The 27,979-nt window shown below is 43.1% G+C and overlaps 1 protein-coding gene across 1 annotated transcript in view; it reads left to right on the plus strand.

Annotated features, from left to right (window-relative positions):
- GNL2 (G protein nucleolar 2) overlaps positions 1 to 27,979 on the plus strand; it is a 78,827-nt gene that overhangs the window by 41,934 nt on the left and 8,914 nt on the right. The window contains exons 12-13 of the mRNA XM_040424434.1: positions 9,855 to 9,962; positions 10,232 to 10,674. Coding sequence (XP_040280368.1) covers positions 9,855 to 9,962; positions 10,232 to 10,674 — 551 coding nt within the window. The remainder of the gene's footprint in view (positions 1 to 9,854; positions 9,963 to 10,231; positions 10,675 to 27,979) is intronic.

Here is a 27,979-nt window from a genome sequence, read left to right on the forward strand (position 1 = left end):
CCCATGTTCCTGGTCACCAGAGAGGCCGGCACTCTTTTCTTTAGTGTGCAAGCATCGCCACTGCTGATGGATTGCAGAGTGGTCATAACCATTGAAACGACCAGTGTAAAATGTGATGGAAAAATGAATCCAGCCAGATAAGGAAGCAAAATGGATAATAATACATTAGTAAGTGCCTTGTATTAACTTTCTCTACATGATAAATGCTACTTGCTGAAGTGAGAAAACCCGCTTTAAAGCCTCTTTCACACCAGCCTTATGGATTCTCTCAGCGTCTGGAAAAAAAACTGATGGATTTGCACGCAAGTTTAGTCAGTTTTGTCTGCAATTATGTGCAGTGTTTCAGTTTTTTTCCATGTGAAATGTATAGCGGCTATGCTTAGAATTGCTATGTTGTCCCATTCACTTGAAAGGGACTGAGCTGCACAAAGGCCACGTCACCGATAGAAGTCCTTAGGGATGAGTGAATTGACTTCGGCGGAAACATCAGAAGTCGATTCGCATAAAACTTTGTAACAATACTGTACCACTTAGAACCAAACCGGAGTTCGGGAAAAGGTTTTTAACAGTAGAAATGAATTTCTGAAGTTATTACCCGAAGTCTTGCGAGACTTCGCAAAGTAATAACTTCGGCTCATCGGAGCCAATACATTCTAATACTGTACAGAGCGCTCGTTCCATACAGTATTCTAACAAAGTTTTTTGCGACTTGACTTTGGATGTTTCATCCGAAGTCGATTCCCTTCCTAGAAGTGATCTCACAGGCCTTTGATGAGACCACAGCCCGAGGAAGAACAGAGATCATGGGGAAAGCAGGATTGTCCTACTAATCTCTCCTAACCCAATCCCTGACGTCCCTCTGTTATAGGATTCTGATAGCTGACACTGCTGTCTCAGTGGTTAATAACCAATATCTATAATATTTCATGCATTTCCTGGTATTAACCACCTCAGCCCCCAGTGCTTAAACACCCTGAAAGACCAGGCCACTTTTTACACTTCTGACCTACACTACTTTCACCGTTTATTGCTCGGTCATGCAACTTACCACCCAAATGAATTTTACCTCCTTTTCTTCTCACTAATAGAGCTTTCATTTGGTGGTATTTCATTGCTGCTGACATTTTTACTTTTTTTGTTATTAATCGAAATTTAACGATTTTTTTGCAAAAAAATGACATTTTTCACTTTCAGTTGTAAAATTTTGCAAAAAAAACGACATCCATATAGAAATTTTGCTCTAAATTTATAGTTCTACATGTCTTTGATAAAAAAAAAATGTTTGGGTAGAAAAAAAATGGTTTGGGTAAAAGTTATAGCGTTTACAAACTATGGTACAAAAATGTGAATTTCCGCTTTTTGAAGCAGCTCTGACTTTCTGAGCACCTGTCATGTTTCCTGAGGTTCTACAATGGCCAGACAGTACAAACACCCCACAAATGACCCCATTTCGGAAAGTACACACCCTAAGGTATTCGCTGATGGGCATAGTGAGTTCATAGAACTTTTTATTTTTTGTCACAAGTTAGCGGAAAATGATGATTTTTTTTTTTTTTTTTTTTTTCTTACAAAGTCTCATATTCCACTAACTTGTGACAAAAAATAAAAAGTTCTATGAACTCACTATGCCCATCAGCGAATACCTTGGGGTCTCTTCTTTCCAAAATGGGGTCACTTGTGGGGTAGTTATACTGCCCTGGCATTCTAGGGGCCCAAATGTGTGGTAAGGAGTTTGAAATCAAATTCAGTGAAAAATGACCTGTGAAATCCGAAAGGTGCTCTTTGGAATATGGGCCCCTTTGCCCACCTAGGCTGCAAAAAAGTGTCACACATCTGGTATCCCCGTACTCAGGAGAAGTTGAGGAATGTGTTTTGGGGTGTCATTTTACATATACCCATGCTGGGTGAGATAAATATCTTGGTCAAATGACAACTTTGTATAAAAAAATGGGAAAAGTTGTCTTTTGCCAAGATATTTCTCTCACCCAGCATGGGTATATATAAAATGACACCCCAAAACACATTCCCCACCTTCTCCTGAGTACGGAGATACCAGATGTGTGACACTTTTTTGCAGCCTAGGTGGGCAAAGGGGCCCATATTCCAAAGAGCACCTTTCGGATTTCACTCGTCATTTTTTACTGAATTTGATTTCAAACTCCTTACCACACATTTGGGCCCCTAGAATGCCAGGGCAGTATAACTACCCCACAAGTGACCCCATTTTGGAAAGAAGACACCCCAAGGTATTCCGTGAGGGGCATGGCGAGTTCCTAGAATTTTTTATTTTTTGTCACAAGTTAGTGGAAAATGATGATTTTTTTTTTTTTTTTTTTTTTCATACAAAGTCTCATATTCCACTAACTTGTGACAAAAAATAAAAACTTCCATGAACTCACTATGCCCATCAGCGAATACCTTGGGGTCTCTTCTTTCCAAAATGGGGTCACTTGTGGGGTAGTTATACTGCCCTGGCATTCTAGGGGCCCAAATGTGTGGTAAGGAGTTTGAAATCAAATTCAGTGAAAAATGACCTGTGAAATCCGAAAGGTGCTCTTTGGAATATGGGCCCCTTTGCCCACCTAGGCTGCAAAAAAGTGTCACACATCTGGTATCCCCGTACTCAGGAGAAGTTGAGGAATGTGTTTTGGGGTGTCATTTTACATATACCCATGCTGGGTGAGATAAATATCTTGGTCAAATGACAACTTTGTATAAAAAAATGGGAAAAGTTGTCTTTTGCCAAGATATTTCTCTCACCCAGCATGGGTATATATAAAATGACACCCCAAAACACATTCCCCACCTTCTCCTGAGTACGGAGATACCAGATGTGTGACACTTTTTTGCAGCCTAGGTGGGCAAAGGGGCCCATATTCCAAAGAGCACCTTTCGGATTTCACTCGTCATTTTTTACTGAATTTGATTTCAAACTCCTTACCACACATTTGGGCCCCTAGAATGCCAGGGCAGTATAACTACCCCACAAGTGACCCCATTTTGGAAAGAAGACACCCCAAGGTATTCCGTGAGGGGCATGGCGAGTTCCTAGAATTTTTTATTTTTTGTCACAAGTTAGTGGAAAATGATGATTTTTTTTTTTTTTTTTTTTTTCATACAAAGTCTCATATTCCACTAACTTGTGACAAAAAATAAAAACTTCCATGAACTCACTATGCCCATCAGCGAATACCTTGGGGTCTCTTCTTTCCAAAATGGGGTCACTTGTGGGGTAGTTATACTGCCCTGGCATTCTAGGGGCCCAAATGTGTGGTAAGGAGTTTGAAATCAAATTCAGTGAAAAATGACCTGTGAAATCCGAAAGGTGCTCTTTGGAATATGGGCCCCTTTGCCCACCTAGGCTGCAAAAAAGTGTCACACATCTGGTATCCCCGTACTCAGGAGAAGTTGAGGAATGTGTTTTGGGGTGTCATTTTACATATACCCATGCTGGGTGAGATAAATATCTTGGTCAAATGACAACTTTGTATAAAAAAATGGGAAAAGTTGTCTTTTGCCAAGATATTTCTCTCACCCAGCATGGGTATATATAAAATGACACCCCAAAACACATTCCCCACCTTCTCCTGAGTACGGAGATACCAGATGTGTGACACTTTTTTGCAGCCTAGGTGGGCAAAGGGGCCCATATTCCAAAGAGCACCTTTCGGATTTCACTCGTCATTTTTTACAGAATTTGATTTCAAACTCCTTACCACACATTTGGGCCCCTAGAATGCCAGGGCAGTATAACTACCCCACAAGTGACCCCATTTTGGAAAGAAGAGACCCCAAGGTATTCGCTGATGGGCATAGTGAGTTCATGGAATTTTTTTTTTTTTGTCACAAGTTAGTGGAATAGGAGACTTTGTATGAAAAAAAAAAAAAAAAAAAAAATCATCATTTTCCACTAACTTGTGACAAAAAATAAAAAATTCTAGGAACTTGCCATGCCCCTCACGGAATACCTTGGGGTGTCTTCTTTCCAAAATGGGGTCACTTGTGGGGTAGTTATACTGCCCTGGCATTTTCCAGGGGCCCTAATGTCTGGTAAGTAGGTAAATGACCTGTGAAATCTGAAAGGTGCTCTTTGGAATGTGGGCCCCTTTGCCCACCTAGGCTGCAAAAAAGTGTCACACATCTGGTATCTCCGTACTCAGGAGAAGGTGGGGAATGTGTTTTGGGGTGTCATTTTACATATACCCATGCTGGGTGAGAGAAATATCTTGGCAAAAGACAACTTTTCCCATTTTTTTTATACAAAGTTGGCATTTGACCAAGATATTTATCTCACCCAGCATGTGTATATGTAAAATGACACCCCAAAACATATTCCCCAACTTCTGCTGAATACGGAGATACCATATGTGTGACACTTTTTTGCAGCCTAGGTGGGCAAAGGGGCCCAAATTCCTTTTAGGAGGGCATTTTTAGACATTTGGATACCAGACTTCTTCTCACGCTTTGGGGCCCCTAAAATGCCAGGGCAGTATAAATACCCCACATGTGACCCCATTTTGGAAAGAAGACACCCCAAGGTATTCAATGAGGGGCATGGCGAGTTCATTGAAAAAAAAAAATTTTGGCACAAGTTAGCGGAAATTGATTTTTTGGATTTTGTTCTCACAAAGTCTCCCTTTCCGCTAACTTGGGACAAAAATTTCAATCTTTCATGGACTCAATATGCCCCTCAGCGAATACCTTGGGGTGTCTTCTTTCCAAAATGGTGTTATTTGTGGGGTGTTTGTACTGCCCTGGCATTTGAGGGTCTCCGCAATCATTACATGTATGCCCAGCATTAGGAGTTTCTGCTATTCTCCTTATATTGAGCATACAGGTAATGAGATTTTTTTTTTCCGTTCAGCCGCTGGGCTGAAAGAAAAAAATGAACAGCACAGATTTCTTCATTCGCATCGATCAATGTGGATGAAAAAATCTCTGCCAAAAAAAGAAAAAGGAGGGGAAAGGCGTCTGCCAGGACATAGGAGCTCCGCCCAACATCCATGCCCACTTAGCTCGTATGCCCTGGCAAACCCGATTTCTCCATTCACATCAATCGATGTGGATGAATAAATCATTGCCGGGATTTTTTTTTTTATATATACAAAGTGTTTGCCAAAGTATATGAACACCGCCACCTCCTCAGCTCATATGCCTCGGCAAACGTATCTTTTACTGCAGAGGAGAAATCTCGTCTTGCAGCGCCGCATACACCGACTTGCGTGTAATCTGACAGCAGCGCAATGCTTCTGTCCGAATGCACATCAGTGCTGCAGCTAGTCGATCGGTTGGTCCACCTGGAAGGTAAAAAAAAAAAAAAAAAAGAGAAAAAACCAGGCCGCAACACAATAATTTTATTAACTTTGGAAGAGAACATAGAAACTTTAACTTTTTGAACTGAACATTAACCTTTTTGCTTACTGGTGTTTTTTTTTTTTTTGTTTTTTTTTTACCTTTATAGAACAAACCTCTCCTTCCCCATGGGTCAATGTGCAAAGCGCAAATCGCCCAAAGATGTGGCGAAGTACGTTATGCACTTTGTCCCATGTGAAAGGAGACGTTTGCAGCAGCTGTGAGTGAATGGGCCCTAATAGCCCTGTGTGCCTGTCCTGGTGAGATGTGATCCCTATGCTAGGTGTACCTGTGTGTGGTACTTCCGGAAACACTCTCCTAAGCATAGGGCAGGGTGGTCAGGGCAGTCAGGACAGAAATAGCGGGTGTCACGCCTTATTCCACTCCTGCTACAGACACGACATCTTTTTCGGGGTGACGGTTGGATTGAGGTACCAGCAACGACATTGGGGAAATGTCGCTCGTGTAGACGGCTAACTACACTGGTGGATGGGGCCACGGAACCTTCTGGATACAGGAGGTTCTCGATGATCTCTTCCTGGAATTTGAGGAAGGATCGTGTTCTCCCAGCCTTACTGTAGAGAACAAAACTATTATACAGCGCCAATTGAATCAAATATACAGACACCTTCTTATACCAGCGTCTGGTTCTGCGGGAAACTAAATACGGAGACAACATCTGGTCATTGAAGTCCACCCCTCCCATGAGCAAATTATAGTCGTGGACTGAGAGGGGCTTTTCAATGACACGGGTTGCTCGCTCAATTTGGATTGTCGTGTCTGCGTGAATGGAGGAGAGCATGTAAACGTCACGCTTGTCTCTCCATTTCACCGCGAGCAGTTCTTCATTACACAAGGCAGCCCTCTCCCCCCTTGCAAGACGGGTGGTAACAAGCCGTTGGGGGAAGCCCCGGCGACTAGGTCGCACGGTGCCACAGGCGCAAATCCGTTCTAGAAACAAATGCCTAAAGAGGGCCACACTTGTGTAGAAATTGTCCACATAAAGATGGTACCCCTTGCCGAATAAGGGTGACACCAAGTCCCAGACTGTCTTCCCACTGCTCCCCAGGTAGTCAGGGCAACCGACCGGCTCCAGGGTCTGATCTTTTCCCTCATAGACACGAAATTTGTGGGTATAGCCTGTGGCCCTTTCACAGAGCTTATACAATTTGACCCCATACCGGGCACGCTTGCTTGGGATGTATTGTTTGAAGCCAAGGCGCCCGGTAAAATGTATTAGGGACTCGTCTATGCAGATGTTTTGCTCGGGGGTATACAAATCTGCAAATTTCTGGTTGAAATGGTCTATGAGGGGCCGAATTTTGTGGAGCCGGTCAAAAGCTGGGTGGCCTCTGGGACGGGAGGTGGTGTTGTCGCTAAAATGCAGAAAACGGAGGATGGTCTCAAATCGTGTCCTGGACATAGCAGCAGAGAACATGGGCATGTGATGAATTGGGTTCGTGGACCAATATGACCGCAATTCATGCTTTTTAGTTAGACCCATGTTGAGGAGAAGGCCCAGAAAAATTTTAATTTCGGAAACTTGGACTGGTTTCCACCGGAAAGGCTGGGCATAAAAGCTTCCCGGGTTTGCGGTTATAAATTGTGTGGCATACCGGTTTGTCTCTGCCACGACTAAGTCCAAGAGCTCCGCAGTCAAGAACAGCTCAAAAAATCCCAGGGCCGAACCGATTTGAGCCGTCTCAACCCGAACTCCAGACTGGGCGGTGAAAGGGGGAACTACAGGTGCGGCTGAAGTTGGTGACTGCCAATCAGGGTTTGCCAGCACCTCAGGGACTCTAGGGGCTCTACGGGCCTGTCTGTGCGGTGGCTGCGACGGGGTAACTACTGCACGTGCCACCGTACCAGCTTCAACTGCCCTTCTGGTGCTCGCTACTTCACCATGTTGTACGGCAGTGCTGGTACTAGGTCCAGGAAGGGCTGCGCTGCTGGTGTATGCCTCACCACGTGATCCGGCAGCGACAGCCCCACTCTGCTGCTCTTGAAGCGGATCCTGCGTAACCTGTGGTCTAGCGACACGGGGCCGGGTACGCCTGGTGCTATCAGGGACCTCAGCCTCCTCGTCCGAACTTTGGGTCAGAGAGCCACTGCTTTCCACAGGTTCATATTCTGACCCGCTAGATTCGTCAGATGAGGGTTCCCACTCCTCATCCGACTGGGTCAGAATCCTGTAGGCCTCTTCAGAAGAATACCCCCTGTTTGACATTTTGGACTACTAAATTTAGGGGTATTCCCTGAGACTACCCAAGAAAAAAAGCAAACCTGTCTTACAAAGGGGAGGCTAGCGAAGTACCGGAGGCCGCTGCGGTTGATAAAAAATATCAAAACTGATTTTTTTATCGCCGCAGTGCGTGTACAGTGAATGTGCAGTGATCAAAAAACAAAAAATTTTTTGTCACTGCGGCGGGGCGGGCGTGGGTGAACGCACGTGTGGGCGACCGATCAGGCCTGATCGGGCAAACACTGCGTTTTGGGTGGAGGGCGAGCTAAGGTGACACTAATACAAGTATAGATCTGACAGTGATCAGTTTTGATCACTTACAGATACTATAAAAGTACAAATGCTGATTAGCGATACGCTAATCAGCGAATAAAAGTGACTGCGGTGCAGTGGGCTGGGCGCTAACTGACGCTAACTACCTAACCAAGGGGCCTAAACTATCCCTAAAACCTAACAGCCAATACTAGTGGAAAAAAAAAAGTGACAGTTTACACTGATCACTTTTTTTCCTTTCACTAGTGATTGACAGGGGCGATCAAAGGGGTGATCAAAGGGTTAATTGGGGTGCAGGGGGGTGATCTGGGGCTAAGGTGTAGTGTTTGGTGTACTCACAGTTCAGTCTGCTCCTGTGCTGGATCCAACCGACGAAAAGGACCAGCACAGGAGCAGACAAGCCATATAACAGATCATATTTACTAATATGATCTGTTATATGGCTTGTGATTGGATTTTTTGAAAATCGCCAGCCTGCCAGCCAATGATCGTTGCTGGCAGGCTGGTGACGAAATTGTTCTTTAACTTTTGCCGGCCCGCGATGCGCATGCGCGGGCCGGCAATACCCGAAATCTCGCGTCTCGCGAGATGACGCACGGATGCGTCCAGGAGGAATGAATCAACCACCTTCCGGACGCATCCGTGCGTTAGGCGGTCGGGAGGTGGTTAAAGGGGTTTTATAGGCTCCTGATATTTGATGACCTATCCTCAGGATAAGTCATTAATATGCAATTGATGACAGTACCCTCACGATCAGCTGTTCCCTGCAGCCTCTGCGGATGGAGCTAGCACTGTGAATGGAACAGGGAGCACAGCTCCATTCAACGTGTAGTGGCCATTCACTTCAGTGGGAGCCGAGCCATTACACTTTGAACAGAGCTGTTCTTCCTGCTCCATTTACAGTTCTGCACAGGGCTGTGGAGTCGGAGGCAATTTTGGGTACCTGGAGTCGGAGTCTGCAAAAATGAACTGACTCCGACTCCTACTAAATTTAAATTGAAATAAAAAAAAAAATCAAGTTTAAATGTCCCATTTAACAAAAAGTTATAATTAATTACTTCTCTACTGTAAGAATAAAGGCCAGTGCATGCAGTGCGTCACGTTACCGCAAAACGAACACGTTAAGTGAAGAAGCATGCTTTTCATATGCTTCACTATATGGCACGCAACGCACAGTTAAGGAGCGGCAATACTTATTCTTTCCGTTGTGTTGTGTTCCGCTGTTACAGGGAACGCAACGCCCATGGTTACCCTAGCCTCTCACTGATAACTGATTTAGTAAATATGTTTTTTGCAGGACTAGAGACACTTGTATAAGTGAAGGGAATGGATAGTCAGTAGTTCAAGACTGAAGCTGTAAACCATTTGAAAAACTGCTGTCATTCAGCTAAGGCTATAAAAACTTGTAAACTCAGATTGTTAGCTTAAACTTTAAACATGACTATGGGATTCTACTAGAGAAATCATGTTTTACAATAAATGCCCCTTCCCCTGCCCCTTCCCGGATCCCCCCACTGCCCTATCTTCAGCAGAAGATCAGCACACAAAGGAGAAGGCAGCAGCTTCCTAGCCAGTAGTTCTGTGGTAATGACATGTATGTTGCCTTTCTTTCCTTCAAGGAATGTATAAAATACATTTGCATATTAAATACAGAGGAGTCGGGGAGTCGGAGCATTTATCTACCGACTCCACAGCCCTGGTTCTGCAGAGGAAAGCAGACGGGGGAGGGTGTCGGGCCTTCACTAATCAGATATTAATGACCTGAACATGAGGATAGGTCATCAATATCAGGAGCCTGAAAAAACTCTTTAAAGGGAGTCTGTCACAGGAAATTCAGCATGCATTGCAGGCTAGAACTTGAACGAAAATAAATAAAATGATTGCAAATGTTTGTTTTGCATTTGGGTTACTATTTATGGAAAAAAAAATTGTAAATTGAAAGTTTTTTTTCACTTTTGATGATAACTTCTTTTTCTTGCCATGGAAGGGTGGAGAGCCTGATCGCCAGACTGTTTCAAAGATGGTACTCAATGATTGGCAGCGAGGGAGGATTCCTTTCTTTGTAAAACCACCAAATGCAGAGCCACCTCCAGAGGTACCTTTTTTTTTTAAAAAAAAAAGGATTTTTATTTGTCTAAAATTTTATATATATTTATTTTTATTTATTTTTTTGCATTTTGTTTCCCTGTCGTTTTATGCTACGACATTTACAGCTTTCTGATTCTTTGTAATGACTGACCCTGCTGCCAGTATACACACCCAGCTACAGCTGGTGCCCTCTCTAAATCAGTAGCATTTGTTGGCAAATTAATATATGTAAGATTCTCTAAGTTCATATGTGCATTTTGGTCATTTTCCTACTAGCCTCGGCAAACATCATTAGCAACGGCTGCTGGAACCAGTGCGAATGAGGAAGAACTTGACGATGAAAATGCAATCACAGACACTCAGGAAGCTGCAATTTTGGAAAAGGAGGAGATAAGAGAAATATTGTCAAATGTTCACCAAAACTTTCGAAAGATTAACATCGCTCCAGAATTTTCACAGGAAGACTTGGTGCCTATAGAGATCGATGGGATGTCAGACATTTCAGAGCTGGATTCACAGGAAGGAGACGTTTTGTCAGAAGAAGATGGTCATCCAAGTGCCCACATTTCTGATGCCGAAACTGATGCTCTCCCAAATGCCGATCCGAACAGTGCTTCAAAGCATAGTTCAAAGGCGTTGCTGCAAGATTTGGACGATAGAATAGCAAAGTGCAAGAAGTTTCTGGATAAAGCAAAAGCCAAACGGTTCTCTGCCTTAAGGTATTGTAAAGCGCTCTTTTTGCATGAAATATTTCCCTTATGCATGTAGTCATTCAGATATATATTTGATGCTTTTCATCATAGGCAACTGTAGGTCCCCTGCTTTTAAGTCCAGCGTTGGCGCCATGCTGCAACATTTACGTTCTTGCTGTCCTTTCACTGACGTTGGGTGTTACGAAGGCCAAGTTCACACTTCAGTTATTTCCATCAGTTATTGTGAGCTAAAACCAGTAGTGATGTCTACTCAGAGATCAGGTGTAATGGAAAGATCTGCACCTGGTTTTGGCTGACAATAACTGATCAAATAACTGGAGTGAGAACTTGGCCTAGCCGAAAGTAGCTTGCAGTTACATGGAGGACCGCTAAGCAGAACTAAAAGTGAAAAGCTCAGCAAATTCTCCACTGGTATTGAGAAAAGGTTCTGCAAGGGTGAATAAAGAAATGGGGAAGATAGAGCTTGTGAACAAGGCAATATTATAAATCTGTAATATGCTGCCCACAGCTTGTTATAAGCTTATACTGGTGATGCATCACAAAGTATTCTTATTTCATAAATTGTGTGTGAATCCATGATGGAAAATATAGTGCCGTGTAAAATTGCATTCTGTCTAGGGGACATTCTCCCCTAGAAGCACCATATGTGGTTCCAGACCCGTAGGAGCTCTGCCAGACTGGAGCTTGGCACACAGTAAGGTTGGGTGCTTAGGGCTTTATTCAAGGTTGTTCTATATTTTATATTAAACTAGTAGTACCATGCCTCCCAAGTGTCCCTCTTTTGGACCCATGTCCCTCTTTGATCCTTAAATGTCCCTCTTTTGGACCTGGGGAATTAATGCAGAAATGTTCATGAATAAATTTACTAAACTATCTGCATGGTTTCTACCTGTATATTAGACCATAACTTATTATTTGGTGCAATTTGGACCTTAAAATATCTATAATGGATATTGAAGTGCAAGAAAAGAACTTGTCCCAGGGGCTCCACATGCTGCAAAAAATAAAGGAACTTATACTCTCCTAACCGATCCCCAGCTGCTGCAGTTCTGATGGAGGTAGTTATTATACTTTGGGCGGAATTAGAGGCGTAGCCTAGTATGAAAAAAATTGCCGCGATACGTGCCAGCATATATTGTCCCTCTTTGCGATTTTCAAAAGTTGGTTGTTATGGTAGTACTTCTGTCTGCAATAAAACTAACAAAACCACCAAGAATAATTTTTCTCGAATAAAAAGAAAATAATAAAAATACATTGATTCGGAGGTTTAAAATGCACAGTAGGTGGCTGTCTGCACAAGTTGCGGATTCTCGTGCGAAACCACAGCGTAGTGCAGTACCAGCAAAGTGTATGAGACTAGACAAATCTCTTGTACACTTTGCCTTTTTTTCTTTGCGGCATGTCAATTCTTTGTGCGGTTCATTTGTGTGGATTTCACCCATTTCAATGCGAGGGTGAGATCAACCGCAACAAAAACTACAAGTAACAAGTGGGTGTTGGTACACATTTGGTTCGGAAAGGCACAGAAATCTGCACAGCAATTTGTACAGAATTTCTGCAGGACAGCCCATATCCGTGTGCAGGTAGCCGAAGGGCTTGTTCACTTGTAACAGGATTGCTGTGGATTTTCTCTCCAGATTTGCGGGTTAGAAACCTGCAGCAGATTACAGTACCAGCAAAGGAGCTGAGATTACAGCAAATCTCCTCCACATGCTAAAAAACCTTTCCAAGCGGAAATTAAACTGCAGTATAGATATTTATACCCGCCACATGCCAATTTATTATATGGATTTTACTCACTTCAGTGGGGAAAATCTACAATACAAAAGATTTTGGTGGATCTGGAGCACAATCTGCAGATAACCATTTAAATTAAAAAAAAAGTAGTAGTGAGCAGAATACTCCCCATTCCGATCTTTTTCCCCTCCTGTGACATTGCTTGCTTGGTCCTCCTGTGCTGCAGGGTTCCCATGTGTCCATGTCATCTCTGAAGGCCAGGATCCAGAGGCGGGTGGGGAACCACTCATGATTCAGAAGATAAGTATACAGATTATTATCTTGCCATTCTGCAGCAGCTTTATGCCAGATGGACATGCACTAAAATTTACAGCTGAAAACTGAACTCCTCTATATTGGTAATCAGTATCTGATCGGTGGGGGTCCAACACTCAGGACCCCCTCTGGTCAGCTATTTGTGGGCGATGCAGCCTTCTCCGTGCTTACCAAGTACAGCGCAGCACATTTTATAGTGGCTGTGTTTGGTATTGCACTCAGCCCCCTTTACCTGAATTTGGCTGAGATGTGCCTAAAGCATGTTTCTGATGAACGGGTCGTCACTGGTCTAGGAAAAGCTGAGAGAAGGCCATGGCACTACTGCGAGCGCAGCAGCCTTCTCAAACAGCTGATTGGTGGGGATCTGACCCCCACCGATCAGATACTGATGACCAGGTCATCAGTTATAATGTGTCAGAAACCCCCTTTAAACCTACAAACAACACATTCTGCTGTTTTATCACATCCACTTATTGCAAATAATTAGCACGAAAATTAAGATTTTATAGCACTTTTCTATAATGTGGGTGGATCCTGCAATGCAAGTCTTGGTAAATCTGATCCAGTATACTTCTCTGTAGATTTTCTGAGTTGGGTAGAATGGGTAACTAGTGTAAAACTTACAATCCCTTCCACATCCTGACAGAGACATAACATTTTGACTTGCTTCTGAACTCGTTGGCAAGTTTGGAATAGCACTTTGTCCACCTTTTCACACCCAAACTGATGTTGGCTGCCAAAGAAGTCTTGGGATGTTTCACAATAGTTTTTGGGTGAAAAGAACATGTCGCCCTTCCCAGATCTTCAGTGCTCTCAGGGCAGAGCGGGCGCCAGGAACTACACATGTTGGCTTGGTTAGGCAATGTACTGAGATTCTGAGGCTGATTACTGAGTGATTTAGAGGCTGTTTATGAAGTGATTTAGAGGCTGTTTATTAATTCTAATGATTTGACACAACTTCTTCGGTTGAGGCCTTTCCAGGTCTAAAATAAATAAGGCTATTGAAACCTTTGTGTGATGGTACATATTTATAATTGCTTTCAGTGAAAAGTGTAATTAAGACATTAACTCTGACATAAACTGAGAAAGGATGTTCTGAACATAAAAGTGAAGGGTTGGGAATTGTCATTTTACCATTTCTTTCTCTCGGCGATGAAAGCTCAGGTTCTCTTCAGCAGTCTCAATTGGTAAATTTAAATCGAATTAGGAAATACACTGCCTGTCAAAAGAAAAAGTTGCCACCTGGATTTAACTAAGCAAATAGTTATGAGCCTCCTATTGGATAATACTGCATGGGCGATTATCTTTCAGCTGGCAACAGGTTATTTAACCCCAACTGGTGCAATGAGTTGCTTCTCATTTCTTAAACAACCATGTGAAAGACACATCTCGTGGTCATGGAAAAGATGTTTGAGAAGGGTCAAATCACTGGCATGCATCAAGCTGAGAAAACATCTAAGAAGATTGCAAAAACTACTAAAATTGGGTTAAGAACTGTCCAACGCATTGTTAAAAACTGGAAGGATAGTGGGGACCCATCGTATTCTAGGAAGAAATGTGGCGGGGAAAAAATCCTGAATGATCGTGATCACTTAAACGTTTGGGACCGAACAGCTGTGTAGCCGTAAGAAAACCACTAATCAGTGAGGCAAACCAGAAAAAAAGGTTTCAATTTGCTAGGGAGCATAAAGATTGGACTCTGGAGCAATGGAAGAAGGTCATGTGGTCTGAGTCCAGATTTACCCTGTTCCAGAGTGACGGGTGCATCAAGGTAAGAAGAGAAGCAGATGAAGTGATGCACCCATCATGCCTAGTGCCTACTGTACAAGCCTGTGGGGGCAGTGCTATGATCTGGGGTTGCTGCAGTTGGTCAGGTCTAGGTTCAGCAACAGTATGTGCTCCAAGAATGAGGTCAGCTGACTAACTGAATGACCAGGTTGTTCCATCAATGGATTTTTTCTTCCCTGATGGCACGGGCATATTCCAAGATGGCAATGCCAGGATTCTTCTGGCTCAAATTGTGAAAGAGTGGTTCAGGGAGCATGAGACATCATTTTCACATATGGACTGGCCACTACAGAGTCCAGACCTTAACCCCATTGTGAATCTTTGGGATGTGCTGGAGAAGGCTTTGCGCAGCAGTCAGACTCTACCATCATCAATGCAAGATATTGGTGAAAAATGAATGCAACACTGGATGGAAATAAGTCTTGTGACATTGCAGAAGCTTATCGAAACAATGCCACAGCGAATGCGTGCCGTAATCAAAGCTAAAGGCGGGCCAACGAAATATTAGAGTGTATTGACAGGCAGTGTATATGAAGCCTTTGGCTGCATATATTTCCTATTTTGATTTACTATAAGCTCTGCTCATACTATGTATTCTATACTTCTATACAGCATAAAGATTGTATACCATGGCGTATATTTTATAACAGAGCAAGGATTTTTCAACATAGCATTTCTAGGTATACTAGTTTTCTTTAGAAAACATGAATCCTTTTTATTTGCGTACTATAACAGATATTTCAAAAGAAACTAAATTCACTGAGGTCAATATTATTAGCCACCTTAAAGGGCTTCTGTCACCCCACTAAACATTATTTTTTATTTTTTTTTGTTACTTATAATCCCTATACTGCGATTTATGCATACATACTGTAATTAATCATTTTGGTTCAGCAGATTCTGTTAAAAACGTACTTTTAAAATATGCTAATTACCTTGCTACCAGAAAGTAGGGCGGCTACTTGCTGGTAGCAGCCGCATCCTCCTATCCTAAAGACGCCCCCTCCGCATGTTGATTGACAGGGCCAGCGAACGGGATCTTTTTTTATACAAAGTTGGCATTTGACCAAGATATTTATCTCACCCAGCATGGGTATATGTAAAATGACACCCCAAAACACATTGCCCAACTTCTCCTGAGTATGGCAATACCAGATGTGTGACACTTTTTTGCAGCCTAGGTGGGCAAAGGGGCCCACATTCCAAAGAGCACCTTTAGGATTTCACCGGCCATTTTTTACAGATTTAGATTTCAAACTACTTACCACACATTAGGGCCCCTAGAATGCCAGCGCAGTAGAACTACCCAACAAGTGACCCCATTTTGGAAAGAAGACATCCCAAGGTATTTCGTGATGGGCATAGTGAGTTCATGGAAGTTTTTTTATTTTTTGTCACAAATTAGTGGAATATGAGACTTTGTAAGAAAAAAAAAATCATCATTTTCCGCTAACTTGTGACAAAAAATAAAAAGTTCTATAAACTCACTATGCCCGTCAGCGAATACCTTAGGGTGTCTACTTTCCGAAATGGGGTCATTTGTGGGATGTTTGTACGGTCTGGGCATTGTAGAACCTCAGGAAACATGACAGGTGCTCAGAAAGTCAGAGCTGCTTCAAAAAGCGGAAATTCACATTTTTGTACCATAGTTTATAAACGCTATAACTTTTACCCAAACATTTTTATTTTTTTTATCAAAGACATGTAGAACAATAAATTTAGAGAAAAATTTATATATGGATGTCTTTTTTTTGCTAAATTTTACAACTGAAAGTGAAAAATTTCATTTTTTTGCAAAAAAATCGTTAAATTTCGATTAATAACAAAAAAAGTAAAAATGTCAGCAGCAATGAAATACCACCAAATGAAAGCTCTATTAGTGAGAAGAAAAGGAGGTAAAATTCATTTGGGTGGTAAGTTGCATGACCGAGCAATAAACGGTGAAAGTAGTGTAGGTCAGAAGTGTAAAAAGTGGCCTGGTCATTAAGGGTGTTTAAGCTAGGGGGGCTGAGGGTGGTTAACCTGTAGGATACCAGCGCTGTACATGGACGTGACTTAAATCTCAGTGCTGTACATGCGCCCACTCGATCAGCAGTAGGGGTAACATAGTTTATAAGGCTGAAAAAAGACATCTGTCCATCAAGCTCGGCCTGTTAGGGTACTTTCACACTAGCGGCAGGACAGATCCAACAGGCTGTCCGTCCTGCCGCTATTTCGCCGTTCCACCGAACTGTCGCTCCGTCCCCATTGACTATAATGGGGACGGGGGGCAGAGCTCCGGCACAGCACGGCGAGAGGCCACCTGACTAAAAGTACTGCATGTTTGACTTTTTAGTCTGGCGGCCTCTCACCGCGCACTGCCGTGCTGCTCCGGAGCTGCGCCCCAATCCCCATTATAGTCAATGGGGACAGAGCGGCAGGACGGATTCGACAGGGTGAACAGCCTGTCGGATCCGTCCTACCGCTAGTGTGAAAATACCCTTTATCCTGCAAGTTGATCCAGAGGAAGGCAAAAAACCCTGTGAGGTAGAGGTCAATTTTTCCTCACTTTAGGGGAGAAAAATTCCTTCCCGACTCCAGTCAGGCAATCAGATAACTCCCTGGATCAATGACCCCTCTAGTAGCTATAGCCTGTAATATTATTACACTCCAGAAATACATCCAAGCCCCTCTTGAATTCCTTTATTGTACTCACCATCACCACCTCCTCAGGCAGAGAGTTCCATAGTCTCACTGCTCTTACCGTAAAGAATCCTTTTCTTTGTTTGTGTGCAAACCTTCTTTCCTCCAGACGCAGAGGATCCCTCGTCACAGTCACAGTCCTGGGGATAAATAGATGATGGGATAGATCTCTGTACTGCCCCCTGATATATTTATACATAGTAATTAGATCTTCCTTTAGTCGTCTTTTCTAAAGGGAATAACCCTAATTTTGATATTCTTTCTGGGTACTGTAGTCCCCCCATTTCAGTTATTACCTTAGTTGCGATTCTCTGGGTCTGGGTATTATTGACAGCTGAGCCCCTGTTGTATACACAGGAATCAGTGAATCCACTGATGTTCACATTTAACCCCTTGTATGCCAGAGTAAATGTTGATTGTGGCATGCATGGGGTTTGTGGAGAGTACAGGCACTGCCTCCAACCCCATCGGGTCCCTGTGCTGCGGTGACGTGGATTCAGTTGGTGGAACAGCAGCCCGATGCCCAACACGGGCATCGAGGCTTGCCTCCTACGGGAGATTTCGAGATTCAGCCCCCAGGCTGAAAACTGACAGACAATGCAGTACAATACAATGTATTGTAATGCATTGCAGAGGGGGTCAGACCCCCAAAAGGTGAACTCTCACAGTGGGACAAAAAAGTTTTTCATAATAAAAAATAAATAAATAAAAGTTAAGTAAAAAAAAAATATATTAGGTATTGCCATGTCCATAATGACAGGCTCTATAAAAAATATTACATGATCCACCCGAACACTGTAAAAAAAAAGATAAAAAACTGTGCCCAAACAGCCATTTTTTGGTCACCTTGTCTCACAAAAAGTGTTATACCAAACGATCAAAAAGTATCCCAAAATGGTACCAAACCCTCACCTCATACAGCAAAAAACAAACCCCTACATAAGATGTATTTTGTTTTCCGCATCCGTGCTGTGTTTTTTTTTCTGTAGCCCCTGCTAAAAAAATACAGCATTTCCTATTCTTGACCGTTTTTTTCGGACAAGGATAGGCATTGTTACAGTGGATCCACACAAAAAAACTGATGCAATACGGATGCTAAAAGGACGTCACCTGTATTTTTTGTGGATCACTGTTTTGTGGACTGCAAAACAAATACGGTCATGTGAATGTAGCCTTATCCTGTTGTTTCCAAAATGGGATCACATTTTCTGCTGTAGGGTGCATCAGGGGTCATCAAATATAACATGGCAATTTAAAATTCTTCCATTGAAATCTACCCTCCAAAAACCATATGGTGTTCCTTCCCTTCTGCGCCCTGCCGTGTGCACATACAGCAGTTTACTACCACGTGTTCCTGTAAACTGCAGAATCGGGGTTATAAATATTGAGTTTTGTTTGGCTGTTAACCCTTGCTATGTCCAGGAAAAATGGATTAAAATGGAAAATCTGCAAAAAAAAGTGAGAATGAAATTTCACCTGTTTTCCTTTAATTCTTGTGCAACATTTAAAGGGTTAACAGTTTGTCAGTTTTGAATAACTTGAGTGGAGTAGTTTCTAAAATGGGGTCATTTATGGGTGGTTTCTACTAATGTAAGCCTCTCAAATTGACTTCATAACTGAACTAGTCCTAAAAAAAAAGGGGGGGGGGTTTGGGAAATTTTCTTCATTTTAAGAATGCTTCTAAAATTCTAAGCCTTCTATCGTCCTAAAAAATAAAATGCAATTTACAAAATGATGCAAGTAGAGATATGGTGAATGTTAAAGAGTAACTAAACCTTTTATATGAAAAGGTCGGGGGTAGGAGACAGAACCTCCCTCCAAGGGGATATTGGGGTGCTGGTAAAACAGCCTGACTCCGATCCGCTGTCGGCAGAAGGAACCTGCCCCAAACTCTATAAGAAGCAGAAAAGTTCAAGTTCGGCATTAAAGAGGACCTTTCACTAGTATAAAACATCTAAACTAGCTATACAGACATGGAGAGCGGTGCCCAGGGATCTCCCTGCACTTACTCTTTTATACCTGGGCGCCGCTCCGTTCTCCCAGTTTAGGCTCCGGTATCTTCATATTTTCGGCTCCACCCAGGGGAACCTGCCGGCGTCTCATTCTCCCATGCTGTAGCGCTGGCCAATCGCAGCGCTCAGCTCATAGCCTGAGAGAAAAAAAAGCCTCTCTGATTGGCCAGAGCTACAGCATGGGAGAAGGAGACGTTGGCAGGTTCCCATGGGTGGAGCCGAACTATGAAGATACCGGAGGCTATACCGGGAGAACGGAGCGGCGCCCGGGGATAACAGTAAGTGCAGGGGGATCCCTGGGCGCCGCTCTCCATGTCTGTATAGCTAGTTTAGATGTTTTATTCTAGTGAAAGGTCCTCTTTAAGACCTTCAGGTAAGAGTGTATTAAACTCAAATATGTATCTCGATTCTAAACGCAACATTCTCATGGTGTGGTTTCCCCCTTTCCAATGTTCTTAAACTCTCTTTGTAAATTGCATTTTATTTTTTAGGTACTCCTTGTGCTGCTGTGGCCATATTCTTAAATTTCACACTACATACTTCATACACCGCTGAGTTTTAAGCGCACAGTGAATGGAGTGCTTTAGGGAAGTGAAAGTATAATAAAAATTGCAAAATTGTTTAATAAAGTATATTAGAAATAGTTTTATCAGGGGTAACATATTAAAACTTTATATAAAGGTTTAGTTACTCTTTAAAGGGGTTGGCTCATCATGGACAATGGGGGGCATATTGCTAAGATATGCCCCCATTGTCTTATAGGTGCGGGTCCCACCGCTGGAACCCGCACCTATATCGAGAGCGGAGCCCTGAACGTGAAGGAGGGCGCATGTGCAGCTGCCCTCCATTCATTTTCTATGGGGAAGGCGAAAATAGCGCTGTACGCTCCCATTCACTTCTTTGGGGGTCGACTTGGTGGCCGGACAGGAGTCCTCCAGCCACCATCTTCCGGGGCTTCGTTCTTGATATAGGTGCCCGCACCTATAAGATATGCCCTAGTGATATTCCCCCATTGTCTATTATGAGACAACCCTTTTAAGTAATAAATGTTTTATGAATTATGAGGTATCAATATCTGCCTTAAAAGTAGAGAATTTTAGATTTGGATGGGTAAAAGCATTCCAGATTTATTACCAGATAAAGTGACGCATGTCAGATTTGCAAAAATCAGTCTGGGATTTAAAGAGGTTGTCTCACTTCAGTAAGTGGCATTTATCATGTAGAGGAAGTTTATACAAGGCACTTACTAATGTATTGTTATTCATATTGCTTCCTTTGCTGGCTGGATTCATTTTTCCGTCACAATTTACACTGCTCATTTCCATGGTTACGACCACCTTGCAATCCAACAGAGGTGGCTGTGCTTGCACACTATAGGAAAAAATGACGGCCTCTCTGATTACTGGGACTGTGGGAGCGCACATAGGCTGGTGCTTTCTTATAGTGTGCAAGCACTACCACCACTGATGGATTACAGGGTGGTCGTAACCATGGACATGAGCGGTGTATAATGTGATGGAAAAATAAGTCCAGCCAGCAAAGGAAGTAATATGGATAACAATACAAAAGTTGCTTGTCTTAGCATTTATTGTTTAGAGAAAGTTATTTGCTGAAGTGGAAAAAAAACCTTTAAGGCAAAAACTGGCTCCTTGCTGAAGGGGTTAAGAACTGCCTTTTTTATTGAGCCATGGCCTGAACCACTGCTGTTCTATGGTGTGCTTTTAAATTTGTAATGATGAAAGATCATTAAGTCATAGCTGAGTTGGGTTATGTCCCAATTTGCATACAGTATAAAATCTCCAGTAAGTGTTCAAGGTGTCACTTGAGAGAGTATCATGGTAAAAGCAAAAGAAATCCGTTTAGACTTGAGAAAAAGAATCATTGATGCTTATAAAGCAGGAGAAGGATATACAAAGTTATAACAGTGTGTGTTTCCAAGTGTCAAGAACTGGAGTGAGAAGTATTATCAAGAAATACAGAACAAGCTTGGCAGAGGTAGGGAGCGCAAGATTTCAAAGGCCCTGGAAAGAAAACTAGTGAGAGGTGTCTAAAGACACCAGAAGAACTGCCAAGACACTGTTCAATGACTTAGCCAAGTCAGACATTGTCCAAAAAAGTAAAATCACTAGAGCCCTGCACAGGAATGATTGTGAGGTTGCAGAACAAGAAAAACTCCACTTCTGCGGAAAGACACCTTTAAGCCAGACTGAAGTACGCTAAGGAGAACCTGGAGAAAGATTAGGCATACTGGAAGCATGTCCTTTGGTCAGATGAGACACATTTACAGTAATACTTATCTGGTGTATAATCAGATTTGTATTTCTAATGTGTTTTCTTTATTTCTTTCGTAATGCCTCCTTTTAGACCATGCTCATGTCTGTGTTACTGCCACCACTGGAATGCACTTGCGGTGGCTGGTAATAGTATAAGCGGGCACACACAGAGGCCGCTGCATTCACTGCCATCCACCTCTCTGTATTGTCTTGGCTCACATCCCTGGCCACCTCGCATGGATTCTTGTTTTAGCTCCTGCACCCTGCCACCTCGTTCCTCTTATAGAACAGCTCTAGGGCATGTTCTGCAGCCCTGAAGCTGTTCTATACAGTTATGCTACCAGGATAAAGTAGAACAGGTTCGGGGCTTGCACGAGTAGCCGTGAACTTGTAAAACACATCGCAAGTGCCTGCTGTCCTCTTTTGAAAGATGACTGTAGGGAAGCTTCGGGTTTGACCTCAGTTTCCTAAGCTCCTGGCAGAGCGATTTTATCTGTCTCCTGGTAACCATATCAGGAGACGGACAATGAGCTTTGCTCCAACCAACTACACTGCTCCAAAAAAATAGAGAACACTAAAATACCACATCCTAGATCCCAATGAATGAAATATTCCAGTTGCAAAACTTTATTCATTACGTAGCGGAATGTGTTGAGAACAATAAAACATAAAAATGATCAAATCAAAATTAATATTCCATGGAGGTCTGGATTTGGAATGATATTCACTGATCCAACTTCATTGGAAATGCCTCAAGACAAGGAAATGAGGCTCAGTAGTGTGTGTGGCCTCCACGTGCCTGTATGACCTCCCTACAACGCCTGTGCATGCTCCTGATGAGCTGTTCTCCTGAGGGATCTGCTCCCAGACCTGGAGTAAAGAATCAGACAACTCCTGGACAGTCTGTGGTGTTGGTGGATGGAATGAGACATGATGTCCCAGATGTGCTGATAGGCCTACTGAATAGACTGTTAGCTGCTTTTTTCTTGCCATAATACAAATTCTAACAGTCTATTCAGTAGGACTATCAGCTGTGTATCCACCTGACTTCTCCTCAACGCAACTGATGGTCCCAACCCCATTTATAAGGCAAGAAATCCCACTTATTAAACCTGACAGGGCACACCTGTGAAGTGAAAACCATTTCAGGGGACTACCTCTTGAAGCTAATCAAGAGAATGCCAAGAGTGTGCAAAGCAGTAATCAAAGCAAAAGGTGGCTACTTTGAAGAACCTAGAATATGACATATTTTCAGTTGTTTCACACTTGTTTATGTATATAATTCCACATGTGTTAATTCATAGTTTTGATGCCTTCATAGTCATGAAAATAAAGAAAACTCTTTGAATGAGAAGGTGTGTCCAAACTTTTGGTCTGTAATAAATAAAAAAAAATAATAAAAAAAAAAATATATATATATATATATATATATATATACATACATACATACATACATACATACATACATACATACATACAGTGGGGGAAATAATTATTTGACCCCTCACTGATTTTGTAAGTTTGTCCAATGACAAAGAAATGAAAAGTCTCAGAACAGTATCATTTCAATGGTAGGTTTATTGTAACAGTGGCAGATAGCACATCAAAAGGAAAATCGAAAAAATAACTTTAAATAAAAGATAGCAACTGATTTGCATTTCATTGAGTGAAATAAGTATTTGAACCCTCTAACAAAAAAAGACTTAATACTTGGTGGAAAAACCCTTGTTTGCAAGCACAGAGGTCAAACGTTTCTTGTAATTGATGACCAAGTTTGCGCACATTTTAGGAGGAATGTTGGTCCACTCCTCTTTGCAGATCATCTCTAAATCCCTAAGGTTTCGAGGCTGTCTCTGTGCAACTCTGAGCTTGAGCTCCCTCCATAGGTTTTCGATTGGATTAAGGTCCGGAGACTGACTAGGCCACTCCATGACCTTAATGTGCTTCTTCTTGAGCCACTCCTTTGTTGCCTTTGCTGTATGTTTTGGGTCATTGTCGTGCTGGAACACCCATCCACGACCCATTTTCAGTTTCCTGGCAGAGGGAAGGAGGTTGTCGCTCAGGATTTCACGATACATGGCTCCGTCCATTTTCCCGTTTATGCGAATAAGTTGTCCTGTGCCCTTAGCAGAAAAACACCCCCAAAGCAAAATGTTTCCACCCCCTTGCTTGACGGTGGGGACGGTGTTTTGGGGGTCATAGGCAGCATTTTTCTTCCTCCAAACACAGCGAGTTGAGTTAATGCCAAAGAGCTCTATTTTGGTCTCATCAGACCACAGCACCTTCTCCCAGTCACTCTCTGAATCATTCAGGTGTTCATTGGCAAACTTCAGATGGGCCTGCACATGTGCCTTCCTGAGCAGGGGGACCTTGCGAGCCCTGCAGGATTTTAATCCATTGCGGTGTAATGTGTTTCCAATGGTTTTCTTGGTGACTGTGGTCCCTGCTAATTTGAGGTCATTAACTAACTCCTCCCGTGTAGTTCTAGGATGCTTTTTCACCTTTCTCAGAACCATTGACACCCCACGAGGTGAGATCTTGCGTGGAGCCCCAGAGCGAGGTCGATTGATGGTCATTTTGTGCTCCTTCCATTTTCGAACAATCGCACCAACAGTTGTCACCTTCTCTCCCAGCTTCTTGCTAATGGTTTTGTAGCCCATTCCAGCCTTGTGCAGGTCTACAATTTTGTCTCTGACATCCTTGGACAGCTCTTTGGTCTTTCCCATGTTGGAGAGTTTGGAGTCTGCTTGATTGATTGATTCTGTGGACAGGTGTCTTTTATACAGGTGACTAGTTAAGACATGTGTCCTTAATGAGGGTGACTAATTGAGTAGAAGTGTCTAACCACTCTGTGGGAGCCAGAACTCTTAATGGTTGGTAGGGGTTCAAATACTTATTTCACTCAATGAAATGCAAATCAGTTGCTATCTTTTATTTAAAGTTATTTTTTCGATTTTCCTTTTGATGTGCTATCTGCCACTGTTACAATAAACCTACCATTGAAATGATACTGTTCTGAGACTTTTCATTTCTTTGTCATTGGACAAACTTACAAAATCAGTGAGGGGTCAAATAATTATTTCCCCCACTGTGTGTGTGTGTGTGTGTGTGTGTATGTATGTATATGTGTATATATATATATATATATATATATATATATATATATATATATATATATATATATATATATATATATATTTATTTATTTTTTTTCTATATCTTTTTTTCTCAGAGAAAAGGTGGTGGAACTCACCCCTTCCCACCCCTAGGACCGCCCATTTAGAGAACAGGGATGCAAGTAAAATTGCCAGTGACAGCCAGGCTGCCAGTGCCCACGGCCGCCGCCGCCCTAGTCCACACATGGGCAGCACAGCCTGGCCTGGCCCCTTCCTTCCCTCCCCAGTATAAAATGCCCCTATACAGAGCCCCTATATAAAATACCCCTTCTTTTTAGCCTCTGTAGATGTCCCTATAGTGCCACCCAATAATGTGCCAGTAATAAGTGCCCCAATAGATGCCCCCCAATCATGTACCAGTAAGATGTGCCCCCATAGATGCCCCCCTATCATGTGCCAGCAGCCCCCCTATCATGTGCCAGCAGCCCCCCTATCATGTGCCAGCAGCCCCCCTTATGTCTGTTCCAGCCCAGCAGCCCCCCTTATGTGCCAGCAGCCTCCCTTATATCTGTGCCAGCCCAGCAGCCCACCTTATGTGCCAGGATTGTCATTTTTACATATAAAAAAATAAACGTATACTTACCTCCTCCAGGATGCGATGCAGGCCTCTTCCGGCCTGTGTCCCTCGCTGGCTCAGGCGGTGCGATGACGTCATCGCGCCGCCTGCATCGGCCTCTGATAGGCTGCCAGCACTAGGCCGGCAGCCTATCAGAGGAACAGGGAGGGGGCACACATCTCCCTGCCCTGCCGCATTACAGACATTTGTATTGCTGTCCTGAGGACAGCGATACAGATGAGATGACTTTGGAGATGAGTGAGCTCTTCCACAATGGAAGCGCAGCGCTCATCTCCTGCCGGCGCCCCCCTTCTGACAGCGCCCTGGGCTGTAGATATAGATAGATATAGATAACGGTGTGCAGTCTTGAGCTAAGTAGATGGCTGTACGTGTAAGTTCTCTGGCACAAAGTTGGCTGTCACAATCTACCAAGGTCTGAGGCTGCTAACAATTCTAAGACATTTGCATCCTCGGAAGTGTGCACATAGAGGCAGGTTTTCTTGATGAAAGCTCTGCTGGTCTCTGCTGTCAGTCAAGGGGAGAAGCCACGCGCCGCTACAGCTCAGAAACAGGCCCACAGAGTAGCAGGAAAGTGTGAGTTGAGAGAACCCTTTTAGGCAGTCTGCAGCAAAACATGGTCTGGGTCATCGCTTCTTCCAACATAACGACGACCCAAAACATACATTGCCGTGGTATTTTTTTTTCTGTGAGCAAAGTAAAATCATTCAACATACTGATAAAACTGTAATGTTTGAAAAAGCTGTATTATAAGTTCTTCGCACTATTTAATGGCACTTAGGAAATGAATTTAAAACAATGAATTCCTCAAATGTATATAAATAAAATCAAATATAGTCGGATGGTTTACAGTGTTCATAGTGTGGTTTTTGTTATGTTTTAATTGTTTTAAAAAGAAAAGATATTGAAGAAAAAAATTTGAGGGGTGAGCTGTAGTTTTCACTGATACCATTTTTTAGCATTTTTATTTTGTTTGGAGGTTTTTTAAATGTTACAATATCCACAATAGTGACATTGCTGGATACTTTTTTATATGTTGATCATTCGATCACTTCTACCATAGACTGCAATAGTGCTATGTCCCATACTGCTGTTTTCATGGCGAGTTGGACACTCATGAATCGCCAGTGCAGAACCTGGAGCCATGCTGTATGCTAGGAGATATCCAGGATCCAATTTTGGGTGGAAGGGAATGGCCCTGCCCTTTCAGTGGCCCACGTTTCCAGAGTGGATCACTGGGCAGAGGATTTTCCCAGTCACCAGCTGGTGGGGTGATCACTCCTTCCAGTGGTCTTCCTCCCACTGTATCAGTGTTGGGGCACCACATATGTGGATCTTTTCCCTTTATGACTGATCCACAAGGTTTTTGCTTACAATGCAAAGGCTCTTGATCCCCTGGCCCTCACAGTAGATGCCTTTGCTTCGTCCCTGGGAGAAGTTCTCCCTTTGGATCTCGACCCTCTTCTTCCTCTCCTGTCTTGGACCCTCACAAATTTCAAAACACAAGGATTCTTGCCATCCTGATGGCTCCCGACTGACCTTGCTTGCTATTCCATCCTCTTTCGTTGGTGGCAGACATGCTGTTGCACCTTCCTCTCTGGCCCGACCTCCTTTCCCACTGTCCTGATATCCTGTGAACTTTGAGTGTGTCATCCAGACTATACAAAAGGCACAGAAGCCTTAATCCACTAAGATCTATTATCACACTAGGAAGACTTTTTCTGCTTTTGTAACCAGCACAGTTTTCATCCCTTTTGTCTGTCTGCTCCAGCCCCAGAATCCTTTTTGGAGGAAGTATTTAGCCTTGCTTCTCTAAAAAACAAATCTCCGCTCTATCCATCTTATTCCAATGGCCACTAGCCTTCCAGTCCAAATTTTTTTTGCCATGCAAATCCCCCTCTCTTATTGTGGACAAGGTACGGTAGTTCCGCTTCCAGTTCCCTCCTTCCCTCTGAAGGTGGCCTGTGACTTTCATCTGAATAGATACGGGAAATTTATCAAAATTTGTGTAAATGAAACCGGACTTAGTTGCCCATGGCAGCCAATCAGATTCTACTTTTTCTTTTCTAAAGATGTGAAAATAAAAGGTGCCACCTGATTGATTGCCATGGGCAACTAAGCCACTTTTCCCTTACACCAGTTTTAATAAATCTCCCGCATTGTCTTTCCTTCTTTCTGTCCTTTCTAATCTTACCCATAGGAGTGCTCTCTTCACTGTCTTGATTCTGTCAGGGCAGTTGTTTCTCTACCTTGCCTCTGAGTTGGTGAGGCAGTCTGATTAATTGTTATCCTAAGGGTCTGTGGAAGGGTCCTCCATTTTCCAAGGTGACCATTCCATACTGGATTAGTTCTGCAATACAGGCATCCTACTTGTCGAGGGGTAGGTCTGCCAAGCTGCAACCAGAGCCTCTGTGTATACCTTCTCCAGGTTCTACCAAATACATTCCATGGCATTCTCTGGTGGTTCACATGGCACCATCTTCCTTTTAGACTTGTTCCCACCCTCTAGGACTTCTTTAGGACATCTCATGGTGCTGTGTGATTCTGCCATGCTGGTACTGCCAGATGCAGACAGTATGCCCGCTGGCCCAATTAACTATAATGGGGTCCGGTGGAGATCTGGTTGCATTATGGCAAAAATGCAGAGAATTTGCCATACACAAACCACTGCATTCTGCCGATTCCTGGCATTTTCTGCCAGATCAGGCAGCCGGATGTCCGTGCATCGGTGGGAAAGTAGCCTTATTCTGGTTG

The sequence above is a fragment of the Bufo bufo genome, chromosome 3, assembly GCF_905171765.1.
Source record: "Bufo bufo chromosome 3, aBufBuf1.1, whole genome shotgun sequence".
Lineage (NCBI taxonomy): Eukaryota > Metazoa > Chordata > Amphibia > Anura > Bufonidae > Bufo > Bufo bufo.